General features: G+C 46.3%; 1 protein-coding gene across 2 annotated transcripts in view; it reads left to right on the top strand.

Moving 5' to 3' along the window:
* Positions 1–10,159, top strand: part of Gmds (GDP-mannose 4, 6-dehydratase) — a 519,180-nt gene extending 509,021 nt beyond the window's left edge. The window contains exons 7-8 of one of the 2 annotated variants that reach the window (XM_006516656.3): positions 9,532–9,600; positions 9,764–10,159. In XM_006516656.3, coding sequence (XP_006516719.1) covers positions 9,532–9,600; positions 9,764–9,826 — 132 coding nt within the window. In that variant the 3' untranslated portion in view covers positions 9,827–10,159. The remainder of the gene's footprint in view (positions 1–9,531; positions 9,601–9,763) is intronic. The other variant, NM_146041.2, reaches the window with a different exon arrangement.
* The last annotated feature ends 7,445 nt before the right edge of the window (positions 10,160–17,604 follow it).

Genomic DNA, 17,604 nt, shown 5'->3' with positions numbered 1-17,604 from the left:
TAGCAAAGGACAGCTTCTCTGGCCTTTCAGATACTCACATACTCACACAAACACATACACAGCATGGTGAGAACCCAGTGATGGATCCCACCCTAAGAGCTTGTCAGGAAGATGGCTCCCCAGCCAGCTGGGATGTTCAGGGCTCCAGCTTTGCACTAGCCAGAAAGGAAGGGTGGAGGCATCTCAGCCTTCAGAAGCTCTTGATGTCCTCGTTTGGCCAGAAGAGGGGCAGGGCAGCCTTGTTAATGTACACTCTGGTGAGTATCTGAGCACACAGAGAGGTAGGTGCCTAGCCTCCCAGAGCCATATGTGTGTCGTGCTGAATCTTCAATGCAGTAGCCCGGACCTGAGCACTACAGAGTACTCAGGTCATACACCCCAAGTATCAAAGAGTGGCTGACTGCAAGAGGCAGCAGGTCATGCATAAAAGTTTAGTACAAAGAGAAAAATAAACGCTTCCATAAATCAGGATGAACAACTAGAAATCAGTGTCATACTTTTAAAATCATGTTGCTCCCCGTCCTTCCTGCTCCCCAATCCAGGCTTCTGCCTAAATCATTTAAGTCAGCCAACTTTCTAACTGTGGCCTAAGGGACACTGACGTACAATTCAGGGAATAAAGCCTTGATACAACATGGCTTCTGTAGAACAAGGCCTGGGATCCATGAGACGTCTGTTTAACCTCCTCTGGCCTCACCATGGGGTACCTTTCCCTTGTCCATGAGTCTACAAGCAATGGCCTGATGTGTTCACTCCTCTGAGTTGAAGCGTTGCTCCTTAAAGTACTTTATCAGTCATATCCCCAAAGAGATCTTCTTACCCAGATCTTTATGTGATAAGTTTCTTCTTACCATTCAGGTCTGTAATCAAATAGCACTCTTTAGACTGTCCCTTAGCCATGAGGATAGTCCCACTCTTGTCACGTCCCAACCTCTACAGCCTTGTCCCCATGTTCCCCATTAGCTGATATCTTCTTCATATGTCTGTGCACTTTTTGCCATCATTTCTCCAACCGAGCACAGCTGCCATGATAGCCAAAGCCTTGCCTTATTCAAAGTCGCTTCCTTAATGCCTGATAGAATCAGTGTCTGGCAACAATTCACAAGGTTGCAACATGTGTGCAGTACTTGGAGAAAAGCAGAATGTAAAATCCTGGGTAGAACTGTTCAGCAAACACAAGCCTAAAAATGAAACAGGACTGAGTGTCTCGAAGATAGAATGCCTGCTTCCCTGACCTGAATGAGGCCCTGGGTTTGCTCTCCAGTGCTTCACAGGAAGAAATCTGGCACCAGCAGCTATTTGTATACAGCCTTGAACTCTTACAACCATACAGTATCATAGACAGTGTTTATCTGTTTTATAGATTGAGAACCTAATACTCAGAAATAGCTGAGTTAACTGAGCCCTAGATAGGAGTCCAGTTCCCTCCAGTGATATCTCTGGGCTCTTATATTCATGTTTCTATCACAATGGCTGGGTTTGTTTTAGAGCAATATATTGAGTTATGGAGTGGCTGCATTTCTGTGTCAACCTCTATCCAGCGTTGGCCTGTATTGATATCCTCATATGCTGACACATTATTGAGAAGCCACTGCCTGTCAGGTTAATGTGGCATAAGTACACTGTTTTCCTTGGAGGGCTTGGTTCTTTGAACGTTATGACTACTAGACTAAGAATCAGAAATGCTGCCTTCTAGTCCAAGCCCCTGCCACTAGATGGCTTCATGGCATCTGGCTGAAATGTCTTTACAGATAGACATAGGGATTCTGTTCTTCTCGTGGAAAAATAAAAGAGCAGATAACCATGTACAAATCCCCACAGCCAGCTAAATTTTTCTTAGCCATGATGGCAGGGAAAGAACCAAAGAGGAAATCATCAAACTATGAAAAACATAAGGGTCCATATTAATGTTCATCTTTCTTCTGTGCCCCTCAAGAAACTCACAAAAGCCAGGTAGTTGTTTTAGTTTTTTCTCAAGCAGTTCCTGTAAGAAGCACACACAATGCAGGGTCTGGTGTTGCAGTGTTATGTGGCATATGCTGCGCCCTCATCTGCACAGCCAGACCTGTCACAGGAGTCTCTAGGGAAGAGGATGTGGCTCTATTAAGCCATAGGAAAAGAGAGGGAAGGAGGCAAAGCATGGGTAGATAGGTACATTATTAAAGAGAGATTCTTGAATTAGAAGACCTTAATATGCTATATACGCTGGGAAACACCCAAAGGAAAAACTACAACATTTATACTGTAAGGAGATCTGTATTAGTTACAATGTTCTTTTGTGTCAGTGTTCAAAATAACAGTAGATTTCTTGCCCACAATAATGATAGATTGCCTAACAAACAAGAAGGAAGCAAGCTTAAGGAAAATTGCCTTTGTCTTGTGCAATCCGGGATGCGCCATGGCCTAAGTCGCCTTCCTGGATAAGAGGGCACAGGCTCAAGATAAGCAGGATAACAGTTTGGCTTTTAGCTCTAAGACACTTTGTAGAGAACTTTCATCTCTAGGAAAGAGGCCTCTGAAGCCGATACAGAATCTCCTGAGTTGCATCTTGAGTGTGGCTGTCTTTAAGCTTAATTAGCTGAACTCTGCAAGGTGCTTTCAGGGCAGAATGTGCTAAGTGGCAAAAGAAATGCAGCCTGCATCTTATGTCCAGAACGCCACTTGCCAATTATGTCACAACAGTCCCTAATCGGTCCACTTAAAGGTGCTTTATCTCCTTTCCTCGGGGTTTATGCCACCTCCTTCTAGCATGGGCAAATCTTTACACCCCAGATCCAGTTATTAACAGTAGCCAGTAATTTTCAAAGAAGATGGTGCTGACTTTGAAGCCTGGAATGCTGAGGTCACTAACAATCTTATCTCCCTGTCATTAAGTGGCCCTTACATTATAAGTGTGAGTCACCACCACCTCCCCGCATCAGCTGGTTAGGATGGTTAGTGAAGGAATTAGGAGCAGCGGGCTCTAGTTATAGTAAGTCATTCAATTCACTTTCCTTGTGTTGACACTACTGTGGGCACACAGCTTCAGAACTCCATGCTACCAGAAAAAAAGTTAATTCCATAATTATAACTATAGACACAGGATAGGTACAGAGGTGTCATAAATCTGTACGTTGCAAGGTGACCTCCTCAAAGTCTCATTGGCAACCTGTTAGACATCCCCCTGTGAGGCTACTAGACACTGCTCCTTAGATACGCTTTCCTTTGCTTACTTATTCAGAGTGGGCCTGATGGAATGGACTAAGCCTGGCTCCCACAAGGCTATACAAGCCGGAAAGAGTGTTCCTAGGTTGGTTGCCATTTCAGTGCCCCAGTCAAAGCCCTGAAGTGGGTGGGTGATGGGTAAAGGGCAGATAGGCAGTAATGCTACTACTAAGGTGCTCCCAAGCTGCTAAGGGAGAAGCTACGGTTTGGTTAGTTGGTTGGAATGTTGCATGTGGTGTGTGCTATCCAGTCCACAGAGGAGAATGGACCTCTGCCCATGTCTCATGTATGTTGACCTGAGAGAACTTTAAGACTCATTAACACTCTAAAGGGAAATTAATAGTCTGAGAACCCGTACCTCCTCACAATACTGCCATCCCTCAGCATCTAGTTCCCAGGTCCCCCTCTGACACTGAACTCCTCAGAGACCCTGTATAAGATGATTTGCAGGCCTATGCATGTCTTCCTGCACTCAGTAAATCTTCCTAGGAAACTTAGTGTCTAACACAGTACAGCTGCTGTTAGCAGGTGCTATGATTATAGTGCTGCAGTGACAAGCATGATCTACGCAACTGCAGTACAGGTGTTTTTCTTTTTTCTTTTTCTTTTTTTTTTTTTTTTTTTCTGGTTATCTTTGATCAATGGCTGCTTGAGACTATGTATGCAAAGTCCACCGATTTGGAGGACAACCCCCCCCACCCCCCCGTAAATATGTTGACTGTTTAACTTGTAGAGCCTTTGCTGCCTAACTGTATTTCTCTACTTATGCTGACTATACATTTTTTTAAATTATAATGAAAAGGGTGTGTGTATGTCATGATATGGTCGGTAGACAGTCTAGACTGCCCAGAGCAGTGGGCTTAGAGTGGGCTTTGGCCAGAGGCTAGGAACGCTTTCATAGGCCACTTCTCTGCTTCATGTCCTATGCTGGGCTACACTCTGGAATGGTGCTTGGTGAAGCTGCCCAAGCATGGTATCAGTTTAGTTCTGAAGCATTCTGCCAGCCCTGCTGGATGAGCAGTCCCCTGAGCCTGCTTCCTGAACAGATGAGACAACCTACAGCTTTCTCCTACTCCCTTATCACCTCTTGCCATTCAAGAAGAGCCCTGATGTGGACTTCAGTTTTTGCCATTCTAAAGCCATCCAGGGTAGGAGAGGGAAGCACCCAACCTCTTCCTCTTTGCAATGCTCTGAGGTTAGCTCTCTCCTGGAGTAGGATTAAGCCACAATTAAGTTCCTGCATATGAGGGCAAAAAACTACACAGGTCCTCAAAAAGAGCATTGCAGGCTACAGAGTGGAGAGCGGGGAGCTCTTCAGGCTTCTTTCTCACTTTTCCTCCATGCTGCCCTCCCTGTCTGTCTAGAATCTTGACTGGGATATGCAGTGCAACTTCAAAGGCTTCCCTAAAGTTCTGTTGTTTTGTTTTGTTTTAAGCAGTTCTGCATTTCCCGAGAGAAGCTTTACCCTAGGAGGGAAGCCTGTCTCCTCACTCATTAGCATAAAGTCAGATCAAGGACCTAACTCATTGGCATTCTTCTATTCCCTTGGAACCTGAGCTGGTCTTCAATTTCACTTTTCTAAGGAAGGCATGAGGGGAAAGTCAGTATTTTTGTGCCACTCACAGCTCCATGTCTTACATTCCAGAAGATGTTTGGCCAAGGTTTCCATAGGGCTAGGGTTGCCTCAGTCACATCCCTGTCTGTGCACCTTCTTGCTTATGGCACTCAAAAGTCAATTTCTTCCAATATGTACATTAGAAATTTAACAACATCCTGCCAAGAGCTCGTACACTCCTAAAGTCTCTCTGCCCTACCAGATGTTCCTGCAAACCATACCACAAACCTGCTGAGGAAACCCAACCCCACTTGTAATTCAATCTAAATGTTACAATTTTTGCAAATCAAACTTAGGAAGAAAAAGAAACGAGGGCATGAGTTGGAGTTCCCCCACGTGATCCAGGTTAGCCCCTAGCTTCCTTCCCTACTGGAATGTCTAAGGAAAGTAGGTGAGGGCTTACTGAAGGGACTTAATTTGTATAAGAACAATCAAAATCACATTAGGGGAAGAAAAGTCACCTACGTGGCCGAAAGGTGTCTTGTTATCTTGGCAGCAATGCACAGGCAGAGATCTTCATAAAAGGGCCCTCTAATTAAAGGAGACAATAATGGCAGGCAGGGTGAGCCCTCCTTTGCTGTGGGCTCAGGAACTGGCCTAATGACTTCCCCAGGACTTGGTCTGGTACCTTATCTATCTATCCACTCTAACAAGGCTGAGGGCCAGAAAAGCCTGAGATTTCTTTGCAACTAAATATGCCCTTCTCTGAAGCTAATGTTTGCAGCCCCATTGCCATGAAAGCCATCATGCCTGGGTGCTCCAGATGCAGCACAGCTCCTTAGGGGCAAACAAGCCAGGTCTGCTGGAGAGAGTGGGTGGGTCTGTAGACTTTCCCTGTTCCTCATGCTGTTTAGCTGTTGTAAAATGCTTAGTTAGGCCTAATTGAATTTGACAATAATAAATTACACATTGAAACTGTATAGTTCACCTAAGGGATAGTAGTGCAAATGGTAAAGACACCAGAAGCCAGCTTTAGGAAATGTCATATTCACATTTAAATGTTTTAAAATTTCCTCCTTGTTTTGTTGCCTTGATTTTTGGGTTTTGTTGTTCTCCAAAAAAAAAAAAAAAAACTCCAGACCACCCAGTTCATGAAGCTCTCTAGAAACACTACATAAATCATCACTTTATTTCCAGTTTTGCCTCTGTTGTCATATGGTGACTATAAGCCTATGAAGAACCGAGTAATTCAACCATAGAGCAGTATAGATAAACTCATTCTTCTCATTTGTCATTAGGAGGTGCTTGGCCCTGTTGGAGTCATTTGTGCAAGTTCAAAAGTCTTAGAAGGCTTAAATATGAAAGAAGTGCATATGGCCTTTGTCCCTACCCACAAAGTCGTGTGAGAGCACAGCACCGCCTGGCTTCCCTGGAGGAGTCCAGCTCCCAACCCCGACTTCTCTGCGAGTCAAAGGAAATGATCTTTAAGGGAGCATTTCCTGTCTGCCCTCCTGTCCAGCACTATATGCCTTCACACACTGGCCTTGTCATGCCACCCCTGAAGTCTGCCTGAGCAGACTTGCAAATGAAATGAGCCATTGACCAGATCCCACGGTAGATAGATCTTTTCTTTTCTTTCTTTTTTTGTTCATGTGTTTTCTTTCTTTCTTTCTTTCTTTCTTTCTTTCTTTCTTTCTTTCTTTCTTTCTTTCTCTCTCTCTCTCTCTCTCTCTCTCTCTCTCTTCCTTCCTTCCTTCCTTCCTTTCTTTTTCTTCCTTCCTTCCTTTCTTTCTTTCTTTCTTTCTTTCTTTCTTTCCTTCTTTCTTGGTTTTGTTTGTTTGTTTGTTGTTTTGACAGGCTAATAACTCCGTAAATCAGACTGGCCTTGATCTCAGAGATCATCTGCCTGCCAGAGCCTCCTGGTTGCTGGGATTAAAGGTGTGCACCCCCACCTGCTCACCCTCCCCCACCCCAGGCTTAGGAAGCTGTTTCCTTAGGACAGTAAAGCCCACAGCAGGCTGAATTGATGGAGACAAAGGAGAGCTCCCCCACCTAGGCAGGGGCAGGTGAAAGAGAGTGGGACAGAAGTCTCTCCACTGTTTCAACTCAGTGGCAACTGGCAACAAGAGCCACTGCTTGGTTCTGACAGGACCTCATGCTCTTCCTTCCCAAGGCTTCTTGCTCTACTTAAATTTCAGGGAGTCAGGGCTTTGGCAGAAGGCTGAGGAAGCTTCAGTCTTAAGAGCTGAGCTCAAAACTGAATTGTGCAGTTTAGCTGGGCCTGTCTCTGGTTTCAATGAAATACTTTTACAGTATATGTTAGTAGTGTCTGTTGCTAAGCTTTTGAAAACCATTTTTCTTTTTCCTTAATTGTAGTTGCCTGGTTGTTTTTATATTATGAGCTACTTGTAGAAAAATACAGGAAACATAATTACAATACAACCTTCCCTTTCCCAAGCCTACTGAGATCATTTGAAACCAGACAGGGTTTTAAGGCTCTTTTAGCTGTATGTTCACAGCCATGAATTGCATCCATGCTGAGTTGGTTAATTTACAGCCCTGCTATGTGATTCTACATAACCGTGTTCTCCTGAAGCTGCTGTAGGAGGGAGCCAGGGAGGGGCTGGAGGACATTGCTCCAGGACTCCAAGCTACACAGCTTCCTTCCTCTGGGGAAAAAGAAGGAATATCTTTGTGTGACTTTTACACTAAAAAAGCAGCATTGTAAAAGGATATTCAAGTTTATTTAGGGAGAGAAAAGAGAAATAAATTACTTGGTTTGTTTTTTTCACCTACACTGGCAGCTCCAGGTAGCACTGTGCTATAAACGCAAATTACTAATTCTGGTATCCTACCTTTCCTGGGGAGTCTGGAAATGGGCTTTTAGGCCTGCAGAAATAACTTGCTTCACTCTGGTGAACACTCTGGGGAGGAAGTGGGTACTTCAGCATATTGTGAAATGCAAAGCCTTTGGGAATTTGATTTATTCAAGCCTAAAAAGCAATGCTGGATGATTGAGAAGGAGAGTCCCTGAATGTCCTCTGCTTGAGTAAGAGTCAGGCTGGGAAAGGGAATCCAGACCGCCTCTGCTTGGAAGGCCCAGGTGAGCACATTGTGTGCACACACAGATAGCTTATACCTAACCCCAGCCTACCCATCTGAAATCCAGAATAAAATGCCTTTGCCTGCCGAGTTCAGGAGACTGAGAGCAGGAGAAGCCTTTTACTGCAGCATGGTTACGATTATCGGTGGCTGTCACTCAGAGGGATGGTTCACTTGTCCAATAGTGTACTGCTAAAATAAAGTGCCTTAATGTAATACTTATCACTATAAAGATCACCTCCCCCCTCCCTTCCTGCCCAGTCCCTGGTTATTTTGAGTCTTGGCATATTCATATGGTATCCTCATACGAATAGACCTAACTGGAGTTCCCTGCTTTTTTCTTCCTTTCCTCTCTTCCCTTTCATCTTATCTTGAAATTCCCACTAGTCTTGAGACCTGCAATAAAGAACTGTGAGTGAGGGCCAAGATAGAGGATTTTCTTCTCTTCTGTTTCTTGTTTGTTGCCAGTCTTCTTTCCAAGGAAACCTCTTAAATGAATAATTGTGAACTTCTCTTGCTAGAATTCTCCAGGAAGCCTGAATCCACATGTGTTTCCCCCGGTAAAGTCAGAGCCGAGCAAGCCGATTAGGCTTGGCTCTGTGCTGTATGTTAAGGCCCACTCCTGGGCCGTGTCAGTGGTTGTCAGCACTCTTCTCTGAAAGTGGACCTGTAAATAGCAGGCAGAGAGAGGTGAAAAGCTAGAGAAAGGGTCTAGACCGACAGGGGTACATGGCCTCTAATGCAGAGTTTCAAACTGAGATTTGCAAGTTTGTCCCATGAGTCGAGAAAAAAAATCCCCATATTCTAAGGAAGAAAGATAAGAGTAGAACAGACCCTTTAGTGTGGCTGCGAAAAGGAGGTTTCGGTTTAGGAGCTTGTGGGTTCCCTGCTGACTGGCAGAGAGAGCTGTCTCTACCCTAGCAGAGCCAGGGCTCAGCCCCTGCTACTGTAAGCTCTGCTCTCTAGGCTGACCACGCTGTGGTGGTGCCGATCGATCGCCTGCAACTGCCTGCCCGCCTGGGCTGTCCCAAAAGCTGGAGACTGGAGGTAGGGATCCGATCCGCTACTACGAATCCAGGCGGCCAGGCGCCAGGGACAGGGCAAAGGCTATAGAACTGATGGTAGGTAGTGGGGCCTGAGGAAGTGTAGTTTCTAGGGACCTAGCAGATGAGTCAGGGTTCTGCCGGTCGAGGATCTGGAATTACTGTTCTGCAGTGGAACTCCCCTGCCGGCATGATTTACCCGTGGCCTTGCCGAGAAGTGCAGTAACTTAACAGTTCTTACAGCAGTTCTCCTGACAACTTAATATCTAAGAAAGAAAGAAAGAAAGAAAGAAAGAAAGAAAGAAAGAAAGAAAGAAAGAAAGAAAGAAGGAAGGAAGGAAGGAAGGAAGGAAGGAAGGAAGGAAGGAAGGAAGGAAGGAAGGAAGGAAAGAAAGAGAAAGAAAGAAAGAAAGAAAGAAAGAAAGAAAGAAAGAAAGAAAGAAAGAAAGAAAGAAAGAGAAAGAGCCATCGGAGTCACTAGGACAAGGTGGGGCAGGGAATGTGGGCAGTTGGAGATGCTTACTTGCAAGGTCCTAGCTGACCCGATGGTAAGTACCTGATGAGACAGATTGGGCAAGGGGTATGACAAGCCCATGCATGCACAGCTCATCTGCCATCTCTCCACAGGACTTTCTGCAGGGAGACTGCTCCAAGGCTCAGCAGAAGCTAAACTGGAAGCCCCGCGTTGCCTTTGACGTAAGTTTTGTCTCCAGTGCATATTCTCAGAGCTGCTAGCTGTGAGCTCTTGCTGGCGGGCTGTTGTCAAACAGGAGACCTTTCAGGGCCCTGTGAGGAGGTGTTATAGGAGAGGGTGGCAGAAACTCCGCCCTTACGGTCCACCCTGAATCTTGGGTTGCAGGAGCTGGTGAGGGAGATGGTGCAGGCCGACGTGGAGCTCATGAGGACCAACCCCAACGCTTGAGCCCCTCTGCAGAGACTCGAGGGGCATGGTGACAGTGCAGAGCCAGGGAACCAGAGTCCAGTAACTCCTGCCAACCATGGACCCTCGACCTCCTGTGCTGTCCCTGTATCCAGAGCTGGGCCACAGAGGTTTGTAGAGCCTGGGACAGGACACACCAGAGCTAAGGCCGCATTGCTTTTGTCAAAGTCTCCTCCTCTGACTGGTTTCAGGAAATCAAGAAGTTTGAATCACATACTCATTTTACTTGAAATTATGTCACTAGACAACTTATATTTTGGAGTCTTGAGATTGTTTTTCTCTTTTCTTATTAAATAATCTTTCTATAAACCAGCACTAACAGAGTTTGCTGTGTATGTTTTCTCCAGGTTATAATGTAGGCAGTTTATGGCCCCAGACCACACCCACACCCACAGCTGGGGATGGAACAGTCCTTAGTTCCTTTGGGAGAGCCCCTGTTGAAAAGACCCTAACCTAAGCTGGCAGAGCACCCAGCTAAGTCTCTGCCTTAGGACACACCTATCCCCTGCTGAACTGAAACATTCCTATCCGGTCTTGTCTCTGCTGAGTTTAATTAGAACCACCTAGCTTTCACCCTCTCAGAAAAGGCTCATGAAACATGGGCTAAAAGAAACTTTGATGGTAAGTAAATATTGCTGGAACATTGTATGTGAAAGCCCAAAAGCCCCCAATGCCTCTTCTATGTGCTAGAGTCTTTCACACAATATTTACTTCCAACATCTAACCTTCAGTACTAGGTCGCTTTTTAAACTGAATTTTGACTCGTCAGTTCAGTCTGCTTACATCCTAATGTACACCAGACATCATGCTGATCCTTCAGACTCATCAATACTAGTTAGAAGTTATGAGAAAGAGACTTAGAACGGAGGCTCCAGTGCCACTGAGTTTCTCGTTTATGTGCTAGAATTATATGGACCCGTGTTCCTGAGCTGTGGACTGTGTAGCTACAGGTGATACATAAGTGGACAGAACCCCTCCCTGGAGCAAGCAAGGATCTGCCTGCAGGTATACAGTCTTGCATGAAATAGTGTTTTGGCCTAGAACAAATTAGGTCAGGACTCTTCTCCCCTTCACGCCCCTTCCAAGCAAAATAAAATAAAACTTAAGCGAGTGGCATTCCAATCTTTGCACATGCAAGAACTGGGAGTGAGCTGTTTCTGAATGTCTTCACAGGCAGGTTTATGATCTGGGGGAGGACTAGGGCTGGCGCAGGGGCAGCCTTTTCTGGTGCTTTCTATCCTGTGAGAGCATACTGGCCAGGGCAGCCTCGGCCCCCGTGGAACAGAACTAAGGTAGCCAGGCTGGCCCACCCGGTTCTCAGAAGCCACCCCAAGAGGAGCCTGCTGTTTCTGTTCCCAAATGGGATGCTGCTAATTGAAAGCAGATGGTCTCTGGGAGGTGGGGCTTGTAGGACTGGGCGGGCTGGGGGCATACACAGATGCTCTGTCACTCGGGCATACACTATCACCCATGACCTCAAACACACATCATATACAAATTCACTCCCCCAACATGCCCTCTTACACACGCTATCACACACATTCCTACAGACAACACTCAAAAGTCTATTGTCCCTTCACACATACTCTCAAATCTTATAGCTAATCACATGCTCCTTGGCCTTGACCCTAATGAACAAGCCCTCCTTCTCCTCTGACCACCTAAGTCCTTCATTCAACACCCAGGAAAAGCCATGCCAAAGACTTTCAGGTGTGCACAGGCCGTTTAACTCAATGTTTTGTGACTTTCTAGCCCAAAGCCATGATGAGCTCCTTAGGGAGGAGCAGGAGAAATCCTGGGCAGGGGTTCTGTGTGCGTTTCTGATGGGAGAACTTTCTAATCACAACCTTGTCACTATGCATGCTCTCCCATCGCAGTCTGGGCTCCTCTGGATTCTTGATGGCATGTATTTAAAAAGAGAAAAACAGCAGATGCACCCCAGAATTTAACTTAGCTGTGCTGAATTTTATGTGGCCCCCCTCAAGACCCAATTGAAGGGTTTCTTTATAAGTCTCATCTTAATTTCAGTGATTTTTATGTGTCCCTCACACTTCTTTTTCTGTCCTGAAAACATTGGGTATATACTTAAGAGATTGTTAACACCTCTCCTGACCTGATACTGTAAAAACTAAGAGAGTTAAGCCATTAGTATTCCCAGTTATGTCAGAGGCAAGCCAGCATTAGTTTGTCAGAGAAAGGTCAAATGCTTGGATAATAGGGGCACCAATGGCTTGGTACCCTTCAAACTTATCTGTCCACATCTGCTGCCCTTTGTCTTTAGTTCTGGAACAGTGAGGTAGGACTGTCTACCCCTACAGCTGTATAAGGAATAGGCTCTGAGGCGGGACTGCCAATCCAAAGGGAAGGTTGGGAGAACCATTTCCATAGAATGATCCAGAAGGAAACCTAAACTAGAGGTGTGTAAGGTAAGAACATCAAGCAGAATTGCTTTAGGCTTCTTTTTATTTTCTATAATCACCAAAGCCAGTCTCAGAACCCCACAGAAGCCTGTCAGACGAGCGTCTCAGACACAAACGCCCTCCTTCCAGTATCGTCCACGGTAGAAGCAGGAAGCAGCACTTTACATTTTCATTTTAGAATAATTCCCCGGGTGCTGGAAATATATCTCAAGGTAGAAGGCTTGCCTAATAGATAGGCTGTGAATTCATACAAAACTCCACTAAATAAATAAAGGACCCTAAACGCACCATTTAAAAACAACCTTTAGGTCCCACCATAGATAGGAAAGGAAGCACACAGGCACCTTCTTCATACTTGGGAATTAAAACTCAGCAGTCTATTTAGTTGTGTCCCAATGAGTTCAGCATTACTTCTTTTATTTCATCCAGGGTCTTTCTGTAGTTTAACTGCTCAGCAGACAGCATGGGTAGGGACAGCTTCCACCCAGGTTCCACACGAAGATTGTGTGTTCCTGTACTCTTGTCTTACAACAAGATCAACATGTCCCAACATTGACATCCTTACCTCTCCCAAAATTGGAGGTTTTCCTCATAGAGAGTACTGAAAACTTTCACAAGTAACAATAACACCTGAGACACATTACAGTTCTGGAAGCTAGGCCACTTCCACGGCCCTGCCTTCCCGTGCTCCACAGTGCTTTCTGAGAGCACTGGACACTGAGCCTATCCTGGGAGTAGGAGGTAGCCAGGCTGCCTTCTGCCTTGAGGTCTGTGCTCCCCTAAGCCTCCCATATGCTCCTCTGGGCTACATGGAACAAGCATTCAGGGAGTGGGCCTGGCTATGGCCACTGGACCTGAAGCCTTCTGCTGTCCTTACAGGGTGATGCTATGCCCTTCTCTCCCCACCCCACCCCTACTGATTCATCCCTCCAAATGTATTCAGGGGGGACTCTCCTAAAGACACAGGAACTTTCCAAAGTCCCACCCCACCCTCATTCAAGTCCTTAACTTCCCATCACCAAGAGGTCTGCTCTGAGCAGTCAACCAATCTCTGGGCCTGACCCCTTGCCCTGTGGCCTAAGCCCCAGTCCCTGTCCATCTTCCATGTCAAGGGATCATACACTGCCAGCCGATGCATTCTCAGCTGCCTCTCTGAATTCCTGAGCCAAGGTGCCTGCTAGAGTGTGCACTGCTGATATACACCCGTTTATTTGCTGGTGAGGAACTGCGGCCAGCTGATGCCAAAAGATGCCCCAACTCATATCCATCACTACCAATCGCCTCAGCTCCTGTGGATGCATCTGTCCAGCCTCACCCACCACCCATCCTCAAGCTCTACAGCCCGAAAGCCCAGCAGAGGAAAACGCAGCGAGACAGAGCTGTCCTTCAAAAGAAGGAGTCCTGACTGCTAAAATGTACCCTGTCCCAGGCGTCTGAGAGAATCACAAAAGCTGGGAGGCTGGGGAAGTCAACTGTAAACCCAGGCTCCACCAACCAGACTGCTCCAAAGGAGGCACTGGACTCAGACTGGCCAGAAAGGAAGCAGAGCAGCCCGAGGTCGGACTGCAGTGGCGGGCCACGGGCAAGGGAATGTATATTTGGAAGGGGTCAGGACCTCGGCTGGAGTCTGGCTTTTTATGGCGAGGAAGCTGACTGGGAAGGGCCTTCTGGCTTTCCTGTTGTGCCACTTTATCCCCCTGCCCCCATCCCTCCTGGCAGCATAGCTTGGGAGCACGGTTGCCCCAAGGGGTGGGGGTTGGGGTCTGGGGACCGCGCAGGGTAGTAGTGACTGTGTTTGGTGGGCGGGTAGGGCCTACCCTGGAACCAGCGGACAAATACAGGAAATGCCACATTCTCCCACTGTCACCACATACATTTGCTGTAAATTATTTTCCTGCACCTCCCAGATAGTCTGAATGCTGATCGTGAGTATGGGTCAAAGAGAAGGCATAGAAAGCCCCTTGAGGTTCAGGGGCTTCCAATGTCGGACCTAGTTTTCTCAGAACAATCTAGCAACCAGCCTGCCTGTTGCAAGAATGGCTTCTCCCTAAGGCTCTCTGCAGAACACTTACAAGGGAACGTTTTTTTCCGTGCTCTTCTCTTGCCATGACTAGTGCGACCTTCCAAGGTAGTATGAGAAAGTCATCTTTACAAAGTGAGCCTCGAAGGAACCGTTGGTTCCTGGGACACTGCTGCCCTGTGGCTTCGGAGAGTCCAGAAAAATCTCCCGGGCCCTGAGAACTAACTTTGGGAACTGCTGCGCACACTGGCGTCCCTGGGCAGTCCTCTGAGCGACTCCTTTGGAGCCTGTGCTGATTTCTGCCTAAATCAGAGGTCAGTTTTCATAGCTCCTCTACCAGCAGATTAAAAAAAAAAAAAAAAAAGAATGTGATCGCCACACTTAAACCCGTACAGTATAGCTTGGAGGCCTGTAGCCATTAAGGATCTCTGCACAGCAGGGGAACAATGACCTGGTTTTTGATAATGACGGAAATTCAGAGGCCTTGAGATTTAAAGGTGCTAAATGTGTTGGTTTTCCTGCATTTACCCTAGGATAGAAAACAGGAGGGGTCTCTCTCCTCTCCTTTAAATCATTCCTAAAGCCCTCTAAATGCTCCCATTTCCCAAAGAATTCTCGAACCAAGACTTTCCCTTCAGTCTTTTATGCCCCTTTAGGGCGAAACACCAGGTCTCCACAGTGAAGCCGGCCTTGAGCTCATGAATTTCTCTTCCACACCCACTCATATAGGCAAAGCTGTGTTCACTTAAGGGCAAAGGACAGTACCCTTTCTCAGGAGGGCAGCTGGAAGAAGTAGTTGGAAAGACTAGTCCAAAGGCAGCAAAACGAGACTATCTGCAGGCACAAAGGCCCTTGGGCAGTGTAGAACAAAAAGATACTCCTTTCAGGAAGACAGGAAGAGGCTGTCCTGAGAGCACAGAATCTGCACAAGGGCCCCAGTGACTTTTTGAGGCACTCTCACTCACACGCAGGCCCAGAGATTCTGAGCTGAAAACAAGGCCAGACCGAAGTCATGGAGGCAAACCTCTCCTCTCAGGGACAGCTCCAGCCCTCATGTATGTATGTGGAAGGAAATTCCAGGTCCTACTGCACTGCCTATAATATGCTCAATATGCTACAAATTTAAAACCAGTGAAGGAAAAAATCAAGTAAATAACACAAAACTAATATAAAACAGAGTTTCTTCGGAGGCAAGGTAAGATAGAAGAGGAGGCAACAAAGGTCTGAAGTTGAGCTCTCTGTGCCTTATTTTGGTTTCCAATAAGATGGACATGGTACATTTTGCTCAATTTTCCACCCCTAATCACGTTGAGAGCCTTGAATGGGCTTGGGAGCTGGAACTCATTTAATTGGGTATTGTTTCTTTCTGACCTGATTTGGATGCAGCACCTGCCTATCCTGCTCTATCCCATACCTGTGCACTAACTAGGATCATATCTCCACACCCCCACCCCAAGTCATAGTGGAGGTGAGCAAAGGGGCCACCAGAGATGGTGCCGGCTGGGAGTAGGGACATTCCATCCAGAGACTCTTTGGGGATCCCAAGATGTTCTTTGGGAAAGAGGAAGGATGGGGGAACCTGGCCAGGAAGACTAGAGGATACTGACATATAAATACAGAGTCAAATGATGTATAGAAAAGATGGTGCTGGAATAAAAGGGTGAGGGATTCAGCCAAGAGAAGTTCCAACTGTGATTGCAGAGCCCAAATAGCAAGAAAGATGGAGGGGAGGGTGGCAGGGGGAGCTAGGGGCCATATTGGGCCCGGGGCAGTAGAATTTCTGAAACTGGCAATTGATCCATTTGGCAAATTTCTGTGGGTTTCTCTTCCTGCCGAATCTCTGAACGCATCAGATTTCTCTTCCTTAGAACTCTCCAGCTTTTGGAACCCTTTTCTCTGCCCCTGGTCCTCAAAGAAGTGGGATAAAGTCTCTAGCATGTTCCCTGGTTCCTTCCTCCCCGAGCCCTAATCTCCCTGACGGCCCCCACCGCATCATAAGTCGGCTCTGCCTAGCCCGCTCTGTCACTTAGCTATCATCAATCTTACCTCTAACAGGATATTTGTTCATGCGCTGGTGGGAAAAGCTAATGGCTTCATGAACCAGTCATAAAAGGAGGGACAGGAGTCAAATATGAAGTCCCTATAACACCACTCAATATCCCAAAGGCTCTTCCCAGTGTGGGGAAGGGAGCCTGTCACTCCAACTATTCTATCTTCGGTGCCACTGGCAGCTCGGAGGACATGGTGTGGGCACCTACAGCCTGGTGAGTAAGGTTGTCTCTTGGCCAGGTGGCCTGAACCAGAGGAGTTAGGGGCCTCAAGGGTTTTATACCACTTTGAACAAAACAAATGGCCCTCTGCCTTAAAGACAGAGTCTCCCAGCACCCTAGTAACCAGGGTGGGAGGAAAAAAGGTGCCATGTTCTTCACCTTTCAAAATTAAGGGAAGCCCAAAAGGGCTGTAAGACACTCTGGCGGCAGAAAGCAGTCAGCAGCTTCCAGAGGACCAGCACAACTGAGACTTATTACCACTCTGCAAGTATCTATTATTAATGACACAAACTGCATGGAATGATAAATTGCAAAATACATGGTTGTTTGCAGGCAGCCTGTTGAAGAGGGCTTGCTAACTACACTACCCCAGAAAACAGCACGTGTTCCTACCACATGTGGAACATGCCAAATGCAAGATTTTACATGGCACATACCACACTGGCATTTGCCTATGAATTACTAAGAAAATAAATGTGCTCTGCTTCTCCTTTTGGGACAAAATACTATCCTAACTATTTCTACAGAGACAATTTACAAAATGAGTGGCCTCCTCACCTGAATCCTGCATGTTCACCAGGAGGCTAATTTCCAAATGTGCTGTCCATCAATTAACTATCAAGTAGTTTTTCTTACACAACGCTAAAGAAAAACTGCAAATCAACCATACAACGCTACTAAAGAATAAGTCATTCCAAGTCCAAAAAGAATGGCAGAAATAGTTTCTTTCTCTTAAATTAGATATGAGTGTTCAAAAGCAAATGTATAGACAATAGAAAACATTACACATGTGCGTTTTGTTTTTTAAATCTATCAACTCTCACATGACTCAGAACTACTACAGAGGCAACTCTTGCAGAAATAACAAGGTGTGTTTAATACCAACACCTTTCTAGACACACACATGTTCCATTCTTAATTTTTCAAACCTGCAAACATAAGAAGAAGCTTTCCTCCCGATAGACAGGACAGACAGTATGGGAGCGACGAGGGGCTCCTCGCGAGCCACAAGCTCACACTAGAAACCTGCTTAGCTAGCTGCCTGGCCCA

This window comes from Mus musculus, chromosome 13, assembly GCF_000001635.26.
Source record: "Mus musculus strain C57BL/6J chromosome 13, GRCm38.p6 C57BL/6J".
NCBI lineage: Eukaryota > Metazoa > Chordata > Mammalia > Rodentia > Muridae > Mus > Mus musculus.
Note: the sequence above shows the minus strand (reverse complement) of the source record. Positions and strands in the feature narration are given on the sequence as shown.